Here is a 16576-nt window from a genome sequence, read left to right as displayed (position 1 = left end):
ATCTGTTTGCCATGAAGTGATGGGACTGGATGCCAGGATCTTAATTTTTTGAAAGTTGAGTTTTAAGCCGGCTTTTTCACTCTCTTCTTTCACCTTCATCAAGTGGCTCTTTAGTTCCTTCTTCACTTTCTGCCATTAGATTGGTATCATCTGCATATCTGAGGTTGTTGATATTTCTCCCAGCAATCTTGATTTCAGCTTGTGATTCATCCAATCTGGCATTTCGCATGATGCACTCTGCATATAAGTTAAATAAGCAGGGTGACAATATACAGCCTTATCGTACTCCTTTCCCAATTTGCAACCAGTCTGTTGTTCCATGTCCGATTCTAACTGTTGCTTCTTGACCTGTGTACAGGTTTCTCAGGAGGCAGTTAAGGTGGTCTGGTGTTCCCATCTCTTGAAGAATTTTCCACAGTTTATTGTGATTCACACAGTCACACAGTGTACAGTCACTTTAGTGCAGTCAATGAAGTAGAAGTAGATGCTTTTCTGGAATTCCCTTCCTTTTTTTATGATCCAGGGGATGCTAGCAATTTGATCTCTGGTTCTTCTGCCTTTTCTAAATCCAGCTTGTACATCTGGAAGTTCTTGGTTCATGTACTAATGAAGCCTAGCTTGAAGAATTTTGAGCATTACCTTGCTAGGATGTGACATGTGTGCAAGTCCAAAAGCCTGGATTGTAGTTAATCCAGTATGCAAGTGTGGTTAGTCGTGTCCGACTCTTGGCGACCCCATGCACTGTGGCCTGCCAGGCTCCTCTGTCCATGGCATTCTCCAGGCAAGAATACTGCAGTGGGTTGCCATTCATTTCTCCAGGGGATCTTCTCAACCCAGGCATCGAACCTGCATCTCCCACATTGGCAGGTGGATTCTTTACCACTGAGCCACCTGGTAAACCCAGTTAATCCACTAGCGCTATGGCAAACCTACTCCCCCTTACTTTTTAAAAACAGTATTTTATTTTAAAGTGTATTTTTAAAGGCAACTCACATGATTCTGATGGAGGCAGTGACTGCCAGATGTTTGGAAACTGCTATCCAAGACACCCCCTGCATCTTGGTTTGGTATTTAAATGGTGAGTTATTTCATATTTAAAAAGAATCTGGGGGGGTGGGGAATTGTACAATTGTACATGGGGGAAAAAACACGCCCCAAGGTAGAAATAAATCCTTGACATATTGTCAGGTGGGAAAAAAAGAAATCAAATATAAGAGTAAGAAGAAAATAAATCAATCTATTTCTATAATTATGATTTCTATCTATATCTTTACCTACTACTTTGAAATGACAGGCAGCCAGAAACTGTCCAATGCAGAGACATTTCATATCCCTGCGTAACATTTTCTGTGTGGGGGATTACAGAATGATATGAGAAGCCTTATTATTACAGCCATATGTAATTTATACATTTTCTAGAATAAACATGCATATTTTTGTGATATGTGATCATACAATCAAAAGTCTATATTAAAACTCAGTACTCTCATTTATATCCGTGATTGATTTAGCTGCTCATCCACTGATGTTTCAGGTAAACCGTGTTCTCGGGTTAATGCTGAAATGCTCCGTGTGCTTAGCTGCACAGTCGTGTCTGACTCTCTGTGACCCTGTGGGCTGTAGCCCACCAGGCTTCTCTGTCCATGGGCATCCTCCAGGCAAGAATACTGAAGTGGGTTGCCATGCCCTCCTCCAGGGGATGTTCCCAACTCAGGGATCGAACCTGTGTCTCCTGCAACAGCAGGCGGATTCTTTACCACTGAGCCACCAGGGAAGCCCTCGGTGGCTGTTTGGTGAATCTGCACATAACGCAGTCTGCCCAAGGAAGGATAACACGGACCACGCTAACACAGAGACAAGAGCCCAGGACACTGGAAGGAAGGCAGCCCAGATGTGTGAGCAGACTTTCTGTTTCCTGGAATGCACAGAACTTCCCAATGCTGATTTTCTACACGCTCCCAGCACGCTCCTGAAATGCCTACCTGGGCCCAGTGCATCATGTTTTGCACAGAAGTTCCGGCAGGATTGTGTGCTGCGTACACGGCCACTCTAGACTGCAAAATAAATACGTGGAAATAAAGAATGAAACTAGCATCAAGGAGGCGTCGATACTAAACACAGTTTACACTGGGAAGCATTGAAGACCACAGAGCCATAACCTCAAATACATGAGACTGAGAGCCGGAAAAGATTCTTTGACCACAAATATTAATACATCCTATAAAAATATGCACAACCACACACACACACACACACACACACAAGAAATACAGCAACATTACAACTGTGGGGCTTACCAGCTGAGATTACTGGTCATTTCTATTTTCTTCTGCATGTTTTTCTGAATTTCCAAAGTTTTCTATGACAATCACACCCTGCTTTTTCATTCATCAGAAACAAGAAAAATCAACATCCCTTAAAAATTTCCTACAGCCTTCACTTCAGAATTTTAAAACTTATTTTCAAACGATAACACAATAAATTACAAATGTAATTTGTAATTACAATACATCAGCACATTGCTGGCCAAGGGTTTACAGTTTATAAAATAAATTAGTAAATGTATATAAATGGGTGTTTGTGTATCAGCGGACATTCCAAAATTTAAACACAGCTAAATGGGTCTATTTATTTTAAAGAAAAAATTCCTTAAAAAATATAAATACCAGAATTTAAATGATGAGCAATCTCCTCATTGCATAGTTTTCACAGAAGTGCAATGTAGGAAACCGACAAAGCGCTGGCCAGAGGCTAGCCACAGATGGTGCTTCAGGCACCTGCCAAGGCGGATTCTTGTGCCTCTGAAATGAGATTCTTGAGAGATCTACTGAGGTCACTCCTGCCTCTCCCACATCCTCCAACACAAAGACACATATTCACAGATAAAATAAAATCACTGAAAGTTTAAAGCAAGTGTTATTGTAAACATACATACCATATTCAAATTTCTCTCATTAAATCCACACAGCACAAAAAAGATATTTCCGCAAAGCTCCTTCAGAATGACATGAGTGCAAATATGTGTACTCAGCCACTTCAAAAATGCATTCTGTGGCAAAAATTCTTTGGTCCCAAATAAATCCTACAAAATAAAAAGACTCTCTCAGCATTTCATTACGAGGTGCTGGCCTCCATGTCCCGCCTCACAAGCAGACAGACACATGCCACCTATCTCCACAGAGGGACTCAGATGAGAAAGGGCAACCAGTCATCATTCAAACCAGGATTCCTGTGTGATACGCTTACTAAGGCAACAGCGGATGTTACAGATGTTAAAGTCTCAAATGCAAAAATGAAGACAGCATATCAAATAGGTCCACAGAAGGCTTTTACAGTGGGAAAGGGCCTGAATGATCCCTCATCCCAGCGTCATCCCCAAAAGGTTTCATCTGACATTGATAGATGGCTAGTGACTTCTGAGAAAGAGTTGAAACTGTAATTGGTCAGCAATGTGTTTCCTTAGAACACATACGTCTAATCAAATTCCACTGGCAAGTGCACCAAATCCTGCCCAGTCCTTTTTGGGGCCTTTTAATACTCGATATAAAATTTACCATTTGAACCATTTTTCAGTGTTCAGTTGAGCATTAGTACATTCACATTGTTGTGTGACCATCACCACTATCTACTGGTCTTCAGAACTCTTTCAGCGTCTCAGACTGAAACTCTGTACCCATTAAGCAATACAGCCCCATGCCTCCTCTGTCAGCATGCCGTTTTTACAAAGCTTTATTAGAACACAGCTGGGCTTATCTCTTTACACACTGTCCCTTGCTGTCTTCACGTGATAATGGCAGAGTTCGGTGGTTGCAAGGGCAATGATACGACCCATAAAGCCAAAAATATTTACAGAAAATGTTTGCTGACTCCTTGTGCACACCAGGCCTGATCAATGGCCCCTGGACCTGTGCTCAAGTATTTCTGGGGTAATCACCATGCCTTGCAGGCAGATCTTCACATATGTACATATCATGAAACAGGAAAAAGATCTTCCTTATAGTGAACTCAAATTATCTTCTTATAATTTACACTTTTGCTATGCCTATCCAGAAGGATAAGCAGAATGAAAACTTAAAATGCTTACAAAGGCAGTTTTATGGGTTGAATTGTGTCCCTTCCCCAAAAGACATTCCTTTTATCTCACTATGTGATATATTTGGAAACAGGGTCTTTATCAAGGTACTCAAGTTACACAGCTGGATACTGTCTACATTAAAAAATGTTTCTCTCTGGACCTATACAGGTATGCAAATTCACCCACAAGGTCCATAGAAAAGACTCCAAACTGAAAACCATGAGGAAAGTACTAGGAGAAGCCTTGGTAGTTAAAGGTACTTTGTTTGTAATCTCTAATTGTTTATAATGAAAACTGAAGCTTCTATTATCCAAGGTATTTAAAATAAATCTGGTTAGAGGCGCCCATATCTTATCTGCCTGTCTGACCACTGGTACAGAGAATCTGGATTCTGAGGTCAGAAAAGGGTCTGTATGTCCCGTGAACATATTTCTTAAATGGCCAAGAGATATGTATACATTAAGTGTATATTCCTGTATGGGGTTTCAAATGTGTGTGTATAAATGTTATCGTGTCCAGAACACAGATAGTGCCTCTGGCCTCAGCTGGTTCTCAACTTCTCATAAAAATTACTGCCTCCTTGAGTATAGCTTAGGGGCTTCCCACATTGATCACTGATGACATTATCAGCCCGTGCGTAGGGGTCATATAATAAAAAATAATAGTAACTGTGTCTTTAGATCACCATCAGTGTGGCCAAGGTCAGGCACATGGAAGCTCCCATCTCCCATCTCCTGCCTATTCCTCTACGCACAGGCCCATCCTATGGAATAAAGGGCAACTTCAAGGAGGTTTAAGCTGCCTTTCTCCTGGTCTTCCTTGTGCTCTTTCTTAGCAGGTGGGGTGCTTCATTGATTTATTAACCATGAGAACAGGAGGCTCCAGTGTAGAGTTAAGGATACCTTCCCTGACTCCCCAGGATCTGAAAGCAGGGGTGAAGCAGGGAAGAAAAATCATGGAAAGAAGGAAAGCCGCTACTCCACTGGTCGGGGAGGAAGGCACATTCTTCCACTAAAAGCCAATTCTTCAGCACCAAAGGAAATCTGTGAAGGAAGGGAGTGGGGGTGGGGCGGGTCCAAATACCTTGAGAAAAAGTTCTGGAACTCGTGCTAATTTAAGTAGAGGACTAGTCATGAACTCAGTTGAAGCCACAGGAGCCAGGGCAAAAAACATTTTAATCTTTTTGGCCAGCTCGGGGATCCGTGAAAATGCTATAAAACCTGTGAGAACAAAAGGAAAAGAACAGAATTCCATCTTCCAGACTTCCCTCTGAAAAGGCAAGAGTGGGTGTGCATGTTGCCCTCTAGTGGCAACTTGAGAATGATGCAAATAATCGTGAAAGTCGTTCAGGTTCAGTTGTGCCCGACCCTTTGTGACCTCACGGACTATACAGTCCATGGAATTCTCCAGGCCAGAATACTGGAGTGGATAGCCAATCCCGTCTCCGGGGATCTTCCCAACTCAGGGACCAAACCCAGGTCTCCCACATTGGGCTTCCCTGGTAGCTCAGCTGGTAAAGAATCCTCCTGAAATGCAGGAGACCCCAGTTCAATTCCTGGGTCGGGAAGATCTGCTGGAGAAGGGATAGGCTGCCCACTCCAGTATCCTTGGGCTTCCCTGGTGGCTCAGCTGGTAAAGAATCTGCCTGCAATGTGGGACACCTGGATTTGATCCCTGGGCTGGGAAGATACCCTGGAGAAGGGAACGGCTACCCACTCCAGTATTCTGGCCTGGAGAATTCCTTGGACTGTGTGGTCCCATGGGGTCGCAAAGAGTTGGACATGACTGAGTGGCTTTCACTTTCACTAGATATTGAGTATAGTTCCCTGCACTATACAGTAGGTCCTTGTTGATTATCTATGCAAACAATGCCAGGAAGCAAAACTCTAGAAATGAGGGCCTCTGAATGTCTATGTAGCTTCCCAGGTGGCACAGTAGTAAAGAATCTGCCTGCCAACGCAAGAGACTCCAGAGACATGGGTTTGATCCCTGGACTGGGTAGATCCCCTGGAGAACAGAATAGCTACCTACTAACTCCAGTATCCTAGCCTGGAAAATTCCACAGTCAGAGGAGCCTGGAGGGCTTACAGTCCATGGGGTTGCTAAGATTTGGACACAACTGAGCACACATGCACACACAGAACACCTACGTGTGCACACACTGAATTTGATTACATTAGTAACTCAAGTACTTGTTAACCGCTTGTTTCGATTTTCAATCTAGATATACACTGGAAGAAATCCAAGTTGCTAGAACCAGGAGATGTTTCCCGTTCCTTTATGATGTAAGCCAGAGATTGAAGACTGTATTCGTAATAGCTCCACCCCTGGTCCCCATCCCTTCATCACTAAGAACGATGCACAAAGGTATTCAAAGCAATCACCATGGACTCAAAAGGAACTTACACATTTAGAATCCTCTAGCTCTAAAACATCTTTCAGCTTCCTCTTGGGTCACTTCTTGCCTGAAACTTGGCCCCAGAATGTCAACTTTGAAAGCAGTGGGGCAAAGGACACAAATAAACAAGTCACGGAAGAAGGAATATGGATGAAAAAGTGGCTAAGTCCATTCATAAGAAGGGCAGTTATATCCATGTCACTTTTTGCTTGAAGGCTCTCAAGCTGGCAAAGAGTGGAGGGGTAGTAATGAGAGCAAGGCTACTTGACCACATGTCTGGAGACCTTTAAAGCATTTTTACCTTTCATATCATAGTTTTCTTCTAGGAAAGTATTCTAAGGAGACAGTGTGATAGGAACACAAAGATATTAGTCATAGCTTACCCTTAAAGAGGAAATTAAACCAATTATGACCGAGGTCTCTAGTCCCTATTCAGGGGAACTTGTTTGCTCAAATTATGGGCAATTTTATTTTCTTGAAACTTTGCTAAATTTTGTTTCTGCTACAATGACCACATACTAGTTTTATCATCAGCATAAATTAAAAATGCTTGTGACTTTTAAAAACTGTACATAAAGCATATTATGACATCCTTATAATTAGCTTTAGTCTGCTTCACTTAACCAAATCAGCATATTTCCTTGTTTTCTTTATAAAAGCTCCTACATTTATAAAACTTCTTGTTGTCTATCTACCCTCTCACATCCCCACAGTATTTAACTGGGAAGACATGTAATATGCGTGTGTGAACGTGCTCAGCCGTGTCCTACTCTTGGTGGGCCCCTGGACTGTAGCCTGCCAGTTTCCTCTGTCATGGAATTTTCCAGGCAGGAATACTGGAGTGGGTTGCCATTTCCTACTCCAGGGGATCTTCCTGACTCAGGGATTGAACCCACATCTTTTCTATCTCCTGTTTCTCCTGCATTGGCAGCTAGATTCTTTACCACTAGAGCTACCTGGGGAGCCCCGTAATAGGCTGGGGCTTACATTAATTCCTTCAATCAAGGGAGCCATATACAGCATGTTTATCTATTTATGTTTAAGTCTGAATTTCCAGAGAAGACTCAGTTTTACAAAAATTCTTTGCCATTTTCATTATTTCTGCTTGGCATTAAAAAACACACACAAAACTCCATCGAACTAACATTTTTCAATATTTCACTTTTAAGGGCAAACACAAATTCTGTAACGAGACATTTTATCAACCTTCTGTTTTTACTCTATACATACCTATTGTGGTGCCTTGAGAATGACCCACATAATACAGTTGTTCTTGGCCAGTTTTATTCAGAATGAAGTTAACTGAAGCTGGTAGGTCATAATTTGCCATCTCATCAAAACTGTAATTCGAAAAAAAGGAAACCTTTCATGGAGACATCGCACACAAATACAACAGCATACAAATAACAAGCGTGTGGGTCTGATGAGTCATTACAAGCTGAACACAGCTGGGCACACCAGCCCTGAGTGCAGAAACCTGAGCATTACCGGGTTGCAGAAGCCTCTCTGGGCTTCTTGATAACCATGCCTCCTGAAAAGAACCGCTTTCCTCATTTTTCATAGTGCGATCCATTTTTTAAATTTTCTATGAATGGGACCAAACAGTGTGACTCTTTCTGCATCAGACTCCATCTCTGCCATCGCATAGAGCTGTCGGTTGGTGACTGTGTGAATACATCACACTTTACTCGCCCAATCACTGCTGATGGGCATTTGGGAGTTTCCAACTTTTTGCTGTTACAAATAATGTAACAACAAATATATTCCTGGACAGGCCTTTGGTAAAAAGCTCTCATTCTTATGTTTTACGGCCTTGGGTAGGTTCTGGTATTACAAATGGGAAGCAAGGCCGAAGGAGTCCCTGACGCTGACTTTCTCCAATGCCTGGTATGGGGACACAGCCCTGGGCCCGTGGGCACGCCTGCTGTTACCACTCCCAACGTGTCAGGCTCTCTGCCGGTCTCTTTCCAGCTTGCATCTTCTCTGTTAAGCCCCCAGTGCCCTTGCAGGATAGGTATTTATTATCCCCATTTTACAGACACAGAGGGCTTATGCCACGTGCATGCCTAATGTCATGCAGTCATTAACTGGTCCAGCTGGAATTAAGAGAGAGAAGAGGACTTCTGGAAATAAGAAAAGTAAACATTGGGAGGACATGTTTATGAAGGAAAGGAGAAGGTTATGGGACACAATTTACTCAGCAGAACCCACACCACCAGGAATGCCAAAATAACTAAAAATTCCTGAAAAATCTAATCCTTCAATGTAACCATTTATTTATAATTTACCTTACTGCTATTTACTAAATTCCTAATATTTGGAGTACATGTTTATGAAGGAAGGGAGAAGGTTAAGGTATAGACCCTTCCATAAACCATTGGTTTCCTGTCATATGATCTTGAATTCCCCATCTATTTGCCTCCCCAATATTTACACTAAGGGTATCAAGGAAATAGATCCTTGCCATAATCGACTCAAAAGATACCTGAAGGCCCAGAATTCATCCTGAGAAACTGAAAGAGTCTTGTGTTTCCGAGACCAGGTGTTTCCCCTGCTGTTCCCCATCCACACATCAAAACCAGCATCTGCCAGGATGAAGCCCAGGCTGTTGTTGGGCAGGTTTGTGACCCAGTCACTAGAGTCTGCCAGCAAGCCATGCTGCAGGAACACCACTGGTTTGGGACCTGGAAGGCAATCATGTTTAGGAGTGAGCAGCACAAAGCTTCAAAACTGACATGATATCATGCTAACCAGATAAGTCGCAAAAGATCACAAAGCAAATAATGAAACAGAAACGAAAGACCGAGGTGGTGTCACCATTCAGGGGTAACTGTACTGTACATAGTGTGTGAAGAGAGCGTGGGGGCTGTTTTTCTTGGCCACATGAAGATACTTCTCTCCCATCAAAGGTGTTTCGGGACTGGGCCATGGGAAAGGTGAACGTGAAAGTTGCTCAGTCGTGTCCAACTCTTTGCGACCCCTTGGACTATACAGTCCATTGAATTCTCCAGGCCAGAATACTAGAGTGGGTAGCCTTTTCCTTCCCCAAGGGATCTTCCCAACCCAGGGATCGAACCGAGGTCTCCCACATTACAGGCAGATTCTTTACCAGCTGAGCCACAAGGGAAGCCCAAGAATGGGTAGCCTATCGCTTCGCCAGTGGATCTTCCCGACCCGGGAATCGAACTGGGCTCTCCTGCATTGCAGGCGGATTCTTTACCAACTGAGCTATCACAGAAGCTCGTGGGAAAGATGATTGGACATTAAAAGACCAGGAAGTCAGGTTGACCAAGGAAAGACCTTAGGGACCAGTGGGGCAGGACTGCCTTGTTCCAACAGGTTCTGGTGCTGGTCCTCACTAACAGAAGGAGCATCTGTGCTTGGCGGTGTCTGCTGGGGAGGGTTAAGGGAAGGCAGGAGGTTAGCACACAGGGAGAGAAACTCCTAGCTGCTGGTTCCAACCTGTGCCTCTTCAGACACTTAATAGAAAACCTGAGGCTGCGTAGTAGCCAACTTCGCAGGGCAGAGTCTTGAGAAAGGAGGATGGGCTCCAGTGGGTGTGGGAGAACCAAGGAGGGGAGCGCAGCATAAAGGATGGGGCAGCTAGGACTGAGCAGGAAGGGGAGGCAGGTGCCACTTTGTGGGGACCAGGAGTCAGCTCCCTACCTTTTTTTGAGGGACTATTTCAAATGCCCCTGAAATCTCTCTATACTTCCCTCCCTATACCCCCAGAAGGTTCAAAGGAGAAACGTGGGAGTTGGCAAGTTGAAGATATACCAGGAAACTCTTTAAACACCACCGGTAAATAACTTCTGGATTCCCACAAACAACCAGGAGCCACGGATGCTTCTGCAAGAGGTAAACGTGAAGCCCAGGAAAGTGCAGGCGGCCAACTCAGGCGTGTGCCCACCACACACGGTGGGCCAAGGGGCCAATTATGGCAGCTAAGGGGCTTTCAACAACATCTGCAAACACCTCTATTGAACCCTGAACCTGCCATTTACGCCTGGATGAGGCTTGAAACATTCCCAGACCCCTTGCTCTATAATCCATGGAAGGGTTTCCCAAACCTTATTTTGGTTTGTATTTACCTGTATTTACGCTGCTGTATTTACCCCACATTTTGAATTTCCATGGACTTGGCTTTGCCTATAACAACCTCTATTGCAATCCATGGTTAAAAAGAGGCTGTGTGTAACAGAAAAAGAAACAAAGAAAATTGTTTCAAAATGAAACAATCCAGGTGCCTGGATTGCAGTTCAGTTCACTTAGTCCCTCAGTCATGTCCCACTCTTTGCGACCCCATGAATCGCAGCCTGCCAGGCCTCCCTGTCCATCACCAACTCCCGGAGTTCACTCAAACTCATGTGTATCGAGTCAGTGATGCCATCCAGCCATCTCATCCTCCATCGTCCCCTTCTCCTCCTGCCCCCAATCCCTCCCAGCATCAGGGTCTTTTCCAATGAGTCAACTCTTCACATGAGGTGGCCAAAGTACTGGAGCTTCAGTTCAGCATCATTCCTTCCAAAGAATACCCAGGACTGATCTCCTTCAGAATGGACTGGTTGGATCTCCTTGCAGTCCAAGGGACTCTCAAGAGTCTTCTCCAACACCACAGTTCAAAAGCATCAATTCTTCGGGGCTCAGCTTTCTTCACAGTCCAACTCTCACATCCATACATGACCACTGGAAAAACCATAGCCTTGACTAGATGGACCTTTGTTGACAAAATAATGCCTCTGCTTTTTAATATGCTATCTAGGTTGGTCATAACTTTTCTTCCAAGGAGTAAGCGTCTTTTAATTTCATGGCTGCAATCACCATCTGCAGTGATTTTGGAGCCCACCAAAATAAAGTCTGACACTGTTTCCACTGTTTCCCCATCTGTTTCCCATGAACTGATGGGACCGGATGCTATGATCTTCATTTTCTGAATGTTGAGTTTTAAGCCAACTTTTTCGCTCTCCTCTTTCACTTTCATCAAGAGGCTTTTTAGTTCCTCTTCATTTTCTGCCATAAGGATGGTGTCATCTGCTTATCTGAGGTTATTGATATTTCTCCCAGCAATCCTGATTCCAGCTTGTGTTTCATCCAGCCCAGCGTTTCTCATGATGTACTCTGCATATAAGTTAAATAAGCAAGGTAACAATATACAGCCTTGATGTACTCCTTTTCCTATTTCGAACCAGTCTGTTGTTCCATGTCCAGTTCTAACTGTTGCTTCCTGACCTGCACATAGGTTTTTCAAGAGGCAGGTTAGGTGGTCTGGTATTCCCATCTCTTTCAGAATTTTCCACAGTTTATTGTGATCCACACAGTCAAAGGCTTTGGCATAGTCAATAAAGCAGAAAGAGATGTTTTTCTGGAACTCTCTTGCTTTTCCCATGATCCAGCAGATATTGGCTAGTTGATCTCTGGTTCCTCTGCCTTTTCTAAAACCAGCTTGAACATCTGGAAGTTCACGGTTCACATATTGCTGAAGCCTGGCTTGGAGAATTTTGAGCATTACTTTACCATGGTGTGAAATGAGTGCAATCGTGCTGTAGTTTGAGCATTCTTTGGCATTGCCTTTCTTTGGGACTGGAATGGAAACTGACCTTTTCCAGTCCCGTGGCCACTGCTGAGTTTTCCAAATTTGCTGGCATATTGAGTGCAGCACTTTCATAGCATCATCTTTCAGGATTTGAAATAGCTCAACTGGAATTCCATCACCTCCACTAGCTTTGTTCGTAGTGATGCTTTCTAAGGCCCACTTGACTTCACATTCCAGGATGTCTGACTCTAGGTGAGTGATCACACCATCGTGATTATCTGGGTTGTGAAGCTCTTTTTTTTACAGTTCTGTGTATTCTTGTCACCTCTTCTTAACAGCTTCTGCTTCTGTTAGGTCCAGACCATTTCTGTCCTTTATCGAGCCCATCTTTGCATGAAATGTTCCCTTGGTATCTCTAATTTTCTTGAAGAGATCTCTGGTCATTCCCATTCTGTTGTTTTCCTCTATTTCTTTGCATTGATCGCTGAGGAAGGCTTTCTTATCTCTCCTTGCTATTCTTTGGAACTCTGCATTCAAATGGGAATATCTTGTTTTAAGCAGAGGAGAGGGTGGTAGAGAAAATTCAGTGACTTGTTAAGACACCTGTCATAGGGGATGGGAGTGGATCAAATTCAGGTTTTTTTCTAATTCTCTTTTTGTTTTTCAGGGTTCCCCCACCCCTCACTGCAAGCTGGATCCAAAAGCTCAATGAACCACAGACATAAACGGTGAAACCAGACAGGAAGAAAGAAGTGAATCTGATCTTTCAAAATCAGGTGTTTTCAAATCTGGAGGATCTGGGCCAAGAACTGCAAAGGGGAGGGCAGACCCCATGGCTCTCTCCTGGGAAATGCCAGCAGGGGAGGAAAGGGGCTGGCATGGAGAGGCATGTGGTTGAGCAACGGCTCCGCCTGACAGCAACCTCAAGCTTCTCAGCTATGTCCTATTCAGTCATTTGAGGAATGTTCACTGAGAGTTTCACTGGATAATACGCAAAGCACTCGAGGTAAAAAAAAAAAAAAATCAAGTGATTCAAAACACACATTACATTTTCTGTAAACCTGTCCTAGTACGCACTCTGTGGCAGTCACTGAGCTAGATTCAGGGATAAGAAAGTGCGTAAGCAGGGCTCCCTTCTCCACGGAGCTTCATTCTAGTCACGGAGACAGACATGATTACTTTCCAGCCCATCGTGGAAAGGGCTAGACTACCATACAGTAAAACTCAGAGGAAAGACAAATTTCACTCAGCCAGGAGACGAAGAGTTGAGACAAATCTCAAGTGACAGACAGACTCCCCACAAAGGGCTCGGCAGCCTGGATCTGCAGAGGCCTGACACTGTGTCCCGGGCCTCACCCAGAAGGGACCCCAGAGGGCACTGCAAAAGCTCTGATGCACAGGGGCTTGGGGAACCACTGGCAGGGCATGGTGCCTTGTCTGATCTGTGCACAGAGGGGATATGAAGGACTGCCTTCAGGGGTGTACATCCTTGCAAGCGGGGCCAGCTCCCCTTCCTCCCAGAACGAAAGGGGCCTCTGAGGGAGAAGCCACAGAGAATATAACCCACTGGGCTTCCCATACCCGTGACTCCATGAGACATGATGGGCCACCAACAAAGAGAAAATACTAACAAATCCAGGCCTGGCGTGGAAAATAGGTGCTCAACTGCTTGTCCCTTCCCTCTGACATTTAGTGAATGCAAAATGGCAGCAGCACAGACAAGGGCACTGTGACAGGCCTGCCCACCCGTCTGCCAGCTTCTCCTACCTGCTCCTACCTGACTCCCATGAGATGGGGCAGGGGGAGGAAGGAAGGCACGATGTCATCTCTCCCAACCCGCCACCAGCCAAGGATCTGCTGGAAAAAGAAGTTTCTCTCTAGGAGGGTTAAGCCTACTGTCATGCACATCTTCCAGCGAATTACTTTAATCAGATTTCTCTTCATCCTGCTGAGAGAAGCTGATTGAAGTAATAGCCAGCTATTATTGCGCACCTCTGTGTTCTAAGGCACTGTGATGAAAATCCTATGAAGTTAGTACTATTTCCATTTAGCAGAACAAGAAATTGCGGCTAAGAGAAGTCATTTGTCCAAGACTGGATCAGAGTTAGTAAGTGGGGGAGCTGGGATTTGAACCCACATAAACTAATGCCAGGGTCTGTGCTCTTAAACTGTTTTGCTATGGGAAAAGGCTAACAAGAGAGAGTCATTCTATAACACACAGAGGCCCTCAGGCAATGACAAGCAGAAGAGGGAAGTTATTCTGGAGGGAGTCAGACCAGGTGATTTGAAGAAAGAAATCTCTAGTGCATGGACAGAGGAGACAGACCATGGGAGGCAGAACCGCAATGTTCCACTTTGGAAAAAGAAGTTTCTCTCTAGGAGGGTTAAGCTTACTGTCATTCACATCTTCCAGCGAATTACTTTATTCAGATTTCTCTTCATCCTGCTGAGAGAAGCTGACTGAAGTCACAGCTAGCTATTACCGTGCACCCCTGTGTACACAGGCGATTCTCCCAAGGACCCGCCTAGTCCTCGCATGCCAGCAGCTGCAGCCTGGTCTGTCTGAGCAACAGACCAACACAACAGGACAAGGGCTGTCTTTCCTGAAGAGCCCTACTGTGAGTTTGTCCAAACTGGCTGTACGAGGGCTGCAGGCTGAAGAAAAGGCCTATGGGCACCTTTAGCCCAGAGAGGGTGAGTGACTTTATCAGTCGCCTACGTAGTCAGCACAGAGCCAGCAAAGGATGCAGTCCCGTGATAGCCCTGATAGGGCCAAACAGGGGTGGGAGCCCGGAAGGGACTACTCAGGCTTCAAAAATGAATCTGCTGAGCCCACAGCCTCACAAGAGGATGACTGGGTGCCTACGGAAGTTCCTCCCACCTCCCAAGGCACTGGCCTTCTCTACCAGGGCAGTGTCCGGACGGGCCTCCACCACACTGGAAAACGCTGTGAGAACTCAGCTGAGGTCCAATGAAGAACCGAAAGGAGGCGGTGGAGGAGCAGATCACAAAGACCAGGACACTGGCATGAACCAGACTTTGGTTCTTACTGGGTATGAAACCCTACAGGATTTACTCAATCTCTCTGGAATATAGATGTTCTTATCTAAAGTAGGGGATGACACAGTGGCTGATAAATAATAGTGACTCACAATAATAATAATAAATGTACTACTGTAATTAATTATTATTAGAACAGCTCTGTGAAGAAAGACAACGTGAGCAGGCATTCTTTAGCCACTATAACATAATCTCAGTCACAGTAAGAGCACGCTAAGTGTTGACTGCGTCAGGCACCATGCTAAACACCCGACATGCACCAGCTCAGATACGAAACCACACATCTTGCTGAGTTGGGCAGTAGGCTAAACAGTGGCCCATCAAAGATATTGTATTGTTTAGTCGTTAAGTTGTGTCTGACTCTTTTGAGATCCCATGGACCATAGTCGGCCAGGCTCCTCTGTCCATGGGATTTTCTAGGCAAAAATATTGGAATGGGTTTCCATTTCCTTCTCCCAGGGGACTTCCCAACCGAGGGATCAAACCCACATCTCCTGAATTGGCAGGTGGATTCTTTACCACTGAGCCACTGGGGAAACCCATTCCTAATTCCTGGAACCTGTGAACATGTTACCTCATGTGGCAAAAGGAACTTTGCAGATGTGATTAAGAATCTCAAGATGGGGTATCATCCTAGGTTATCCAGTAGGCCAGAGGAACAAGGGTCCCTCTAAGAGGGTCAGAATGAGAGAGAAACTGGAAAATGCTACTCGCTTTGAGGATAGAGAATGGGGCAGGTACGGTGGGTAGCTTCCAGAAGCTGGAAAAGGCAAGAAAAGGGATCTTCCCAAGTGCCTCCAGCAGGCAGCCCTACCTTGATCATAGGACTTGTGACCTGCAGAACAGTAAGATAAAAAAATCTGTGCTGTTTTAAGCCACTAAGTTTGTGGTTGTTTGTTACAGCAGCAATAGGAATTTAAGGAAATAGTTGGGTACTAGCTTTTACCCTCATTTTTCAGATAAGGACTCTGAGGTACAGTGTAGCTAAGTTATCTGTGCAGAGTTACACAGCCGGCAATCTCAGATCAGGATTCTCTGCAATCCCATGGACTGTAGCCTGCCAGGCTCCTCTGTCCATGGGGTTTTCCAGGCAACAATACTGGAGTGGGTTCCCATTCCCTCCTCCAGGGGATCTTCCCAACCCAGAGACTGAACCCAGGTCTCCTGCATTACAGGCAGATTCTTTAAAGTCTGAGCCACTAGGGAAGTCCAGATCACTGCACTCACATTTCACAGTCACTCTGCTAGAAAGGTCATGACCCTCAGCAGGAAGGAACACAACAGTGCTGGGATCACAGAGCAGGGAAGAAAAATACCCCGTCCTCCGGGCACCTCTCTCCCCAACAGTAGCCATGGTCACGATGATTGCTAAGCAACAGGAAGGCAGCAACCATTCTGTCTCATTCACTGCAGCACCTGTGGCACCTGATGCTGAGTCTGCCATGTGGTGCTCACTGCCGGTAAATTTGATAAATAAATGCAATAGTGAAGGAATGAAGAAAGGAAAGGA

General features: G+C 44.8%; 1 protein-coding gene across 2 annotated transcripts in view; it reads right to left on the bottom strand.

The window, feature by feature from the left end:
• The window catches only part of LIPA (lipase A, lysosomal acid type), a 41916-nt gene that overhangs the window by 9217 nt on the left and 16123 nt on the right, over positions 1 to 16576 (bottom strand). For both annotated transcript variants that reach the window (XM_018041263.1, XM_018041264.1), the window contains exons 4-8: positions 8959 to 9157; positions 7704 to 7813; positions 5159 to 5295; positions 2936 to 3082; positions 1983 to 2054 (exon numbers count right to left, since the gene is read on the bottom strand). In XM_018041263.1, coding sequence (XP_017896752.1) covers positions 1983 to 2054; positions 2936 to 3082; positions 5159 to 5295; positions 7704 to 7813; positions 8959 to 9157 — 665 coding nt within the window. The remainder of the gene's footprint in view (positions 1 to 1982; positions 2055 to 2935; positions 3083 to 5158; positions 5296 to 7703; positions 7814 to 8958; positions 9158 to 16576) is intronic.

This window comes from Capra hircus, chromosome 26, assembly GCF_001704415.2.
Source record: "Capra hircus breed San Clemente chromosome 26, ASM170441v1, whole genome shotgun sequence".
Classification (NCBI taxonomy): Eukaryota; Metazoa; Chordata; class Mammalia; order Artiodactyla; family Bovidae; genus Capra; species Capra hircus.
Note: the sequence above shows the minus strand (reverse complement) of the source record. Positions and strands in the feature narration are given on the sequence as shown.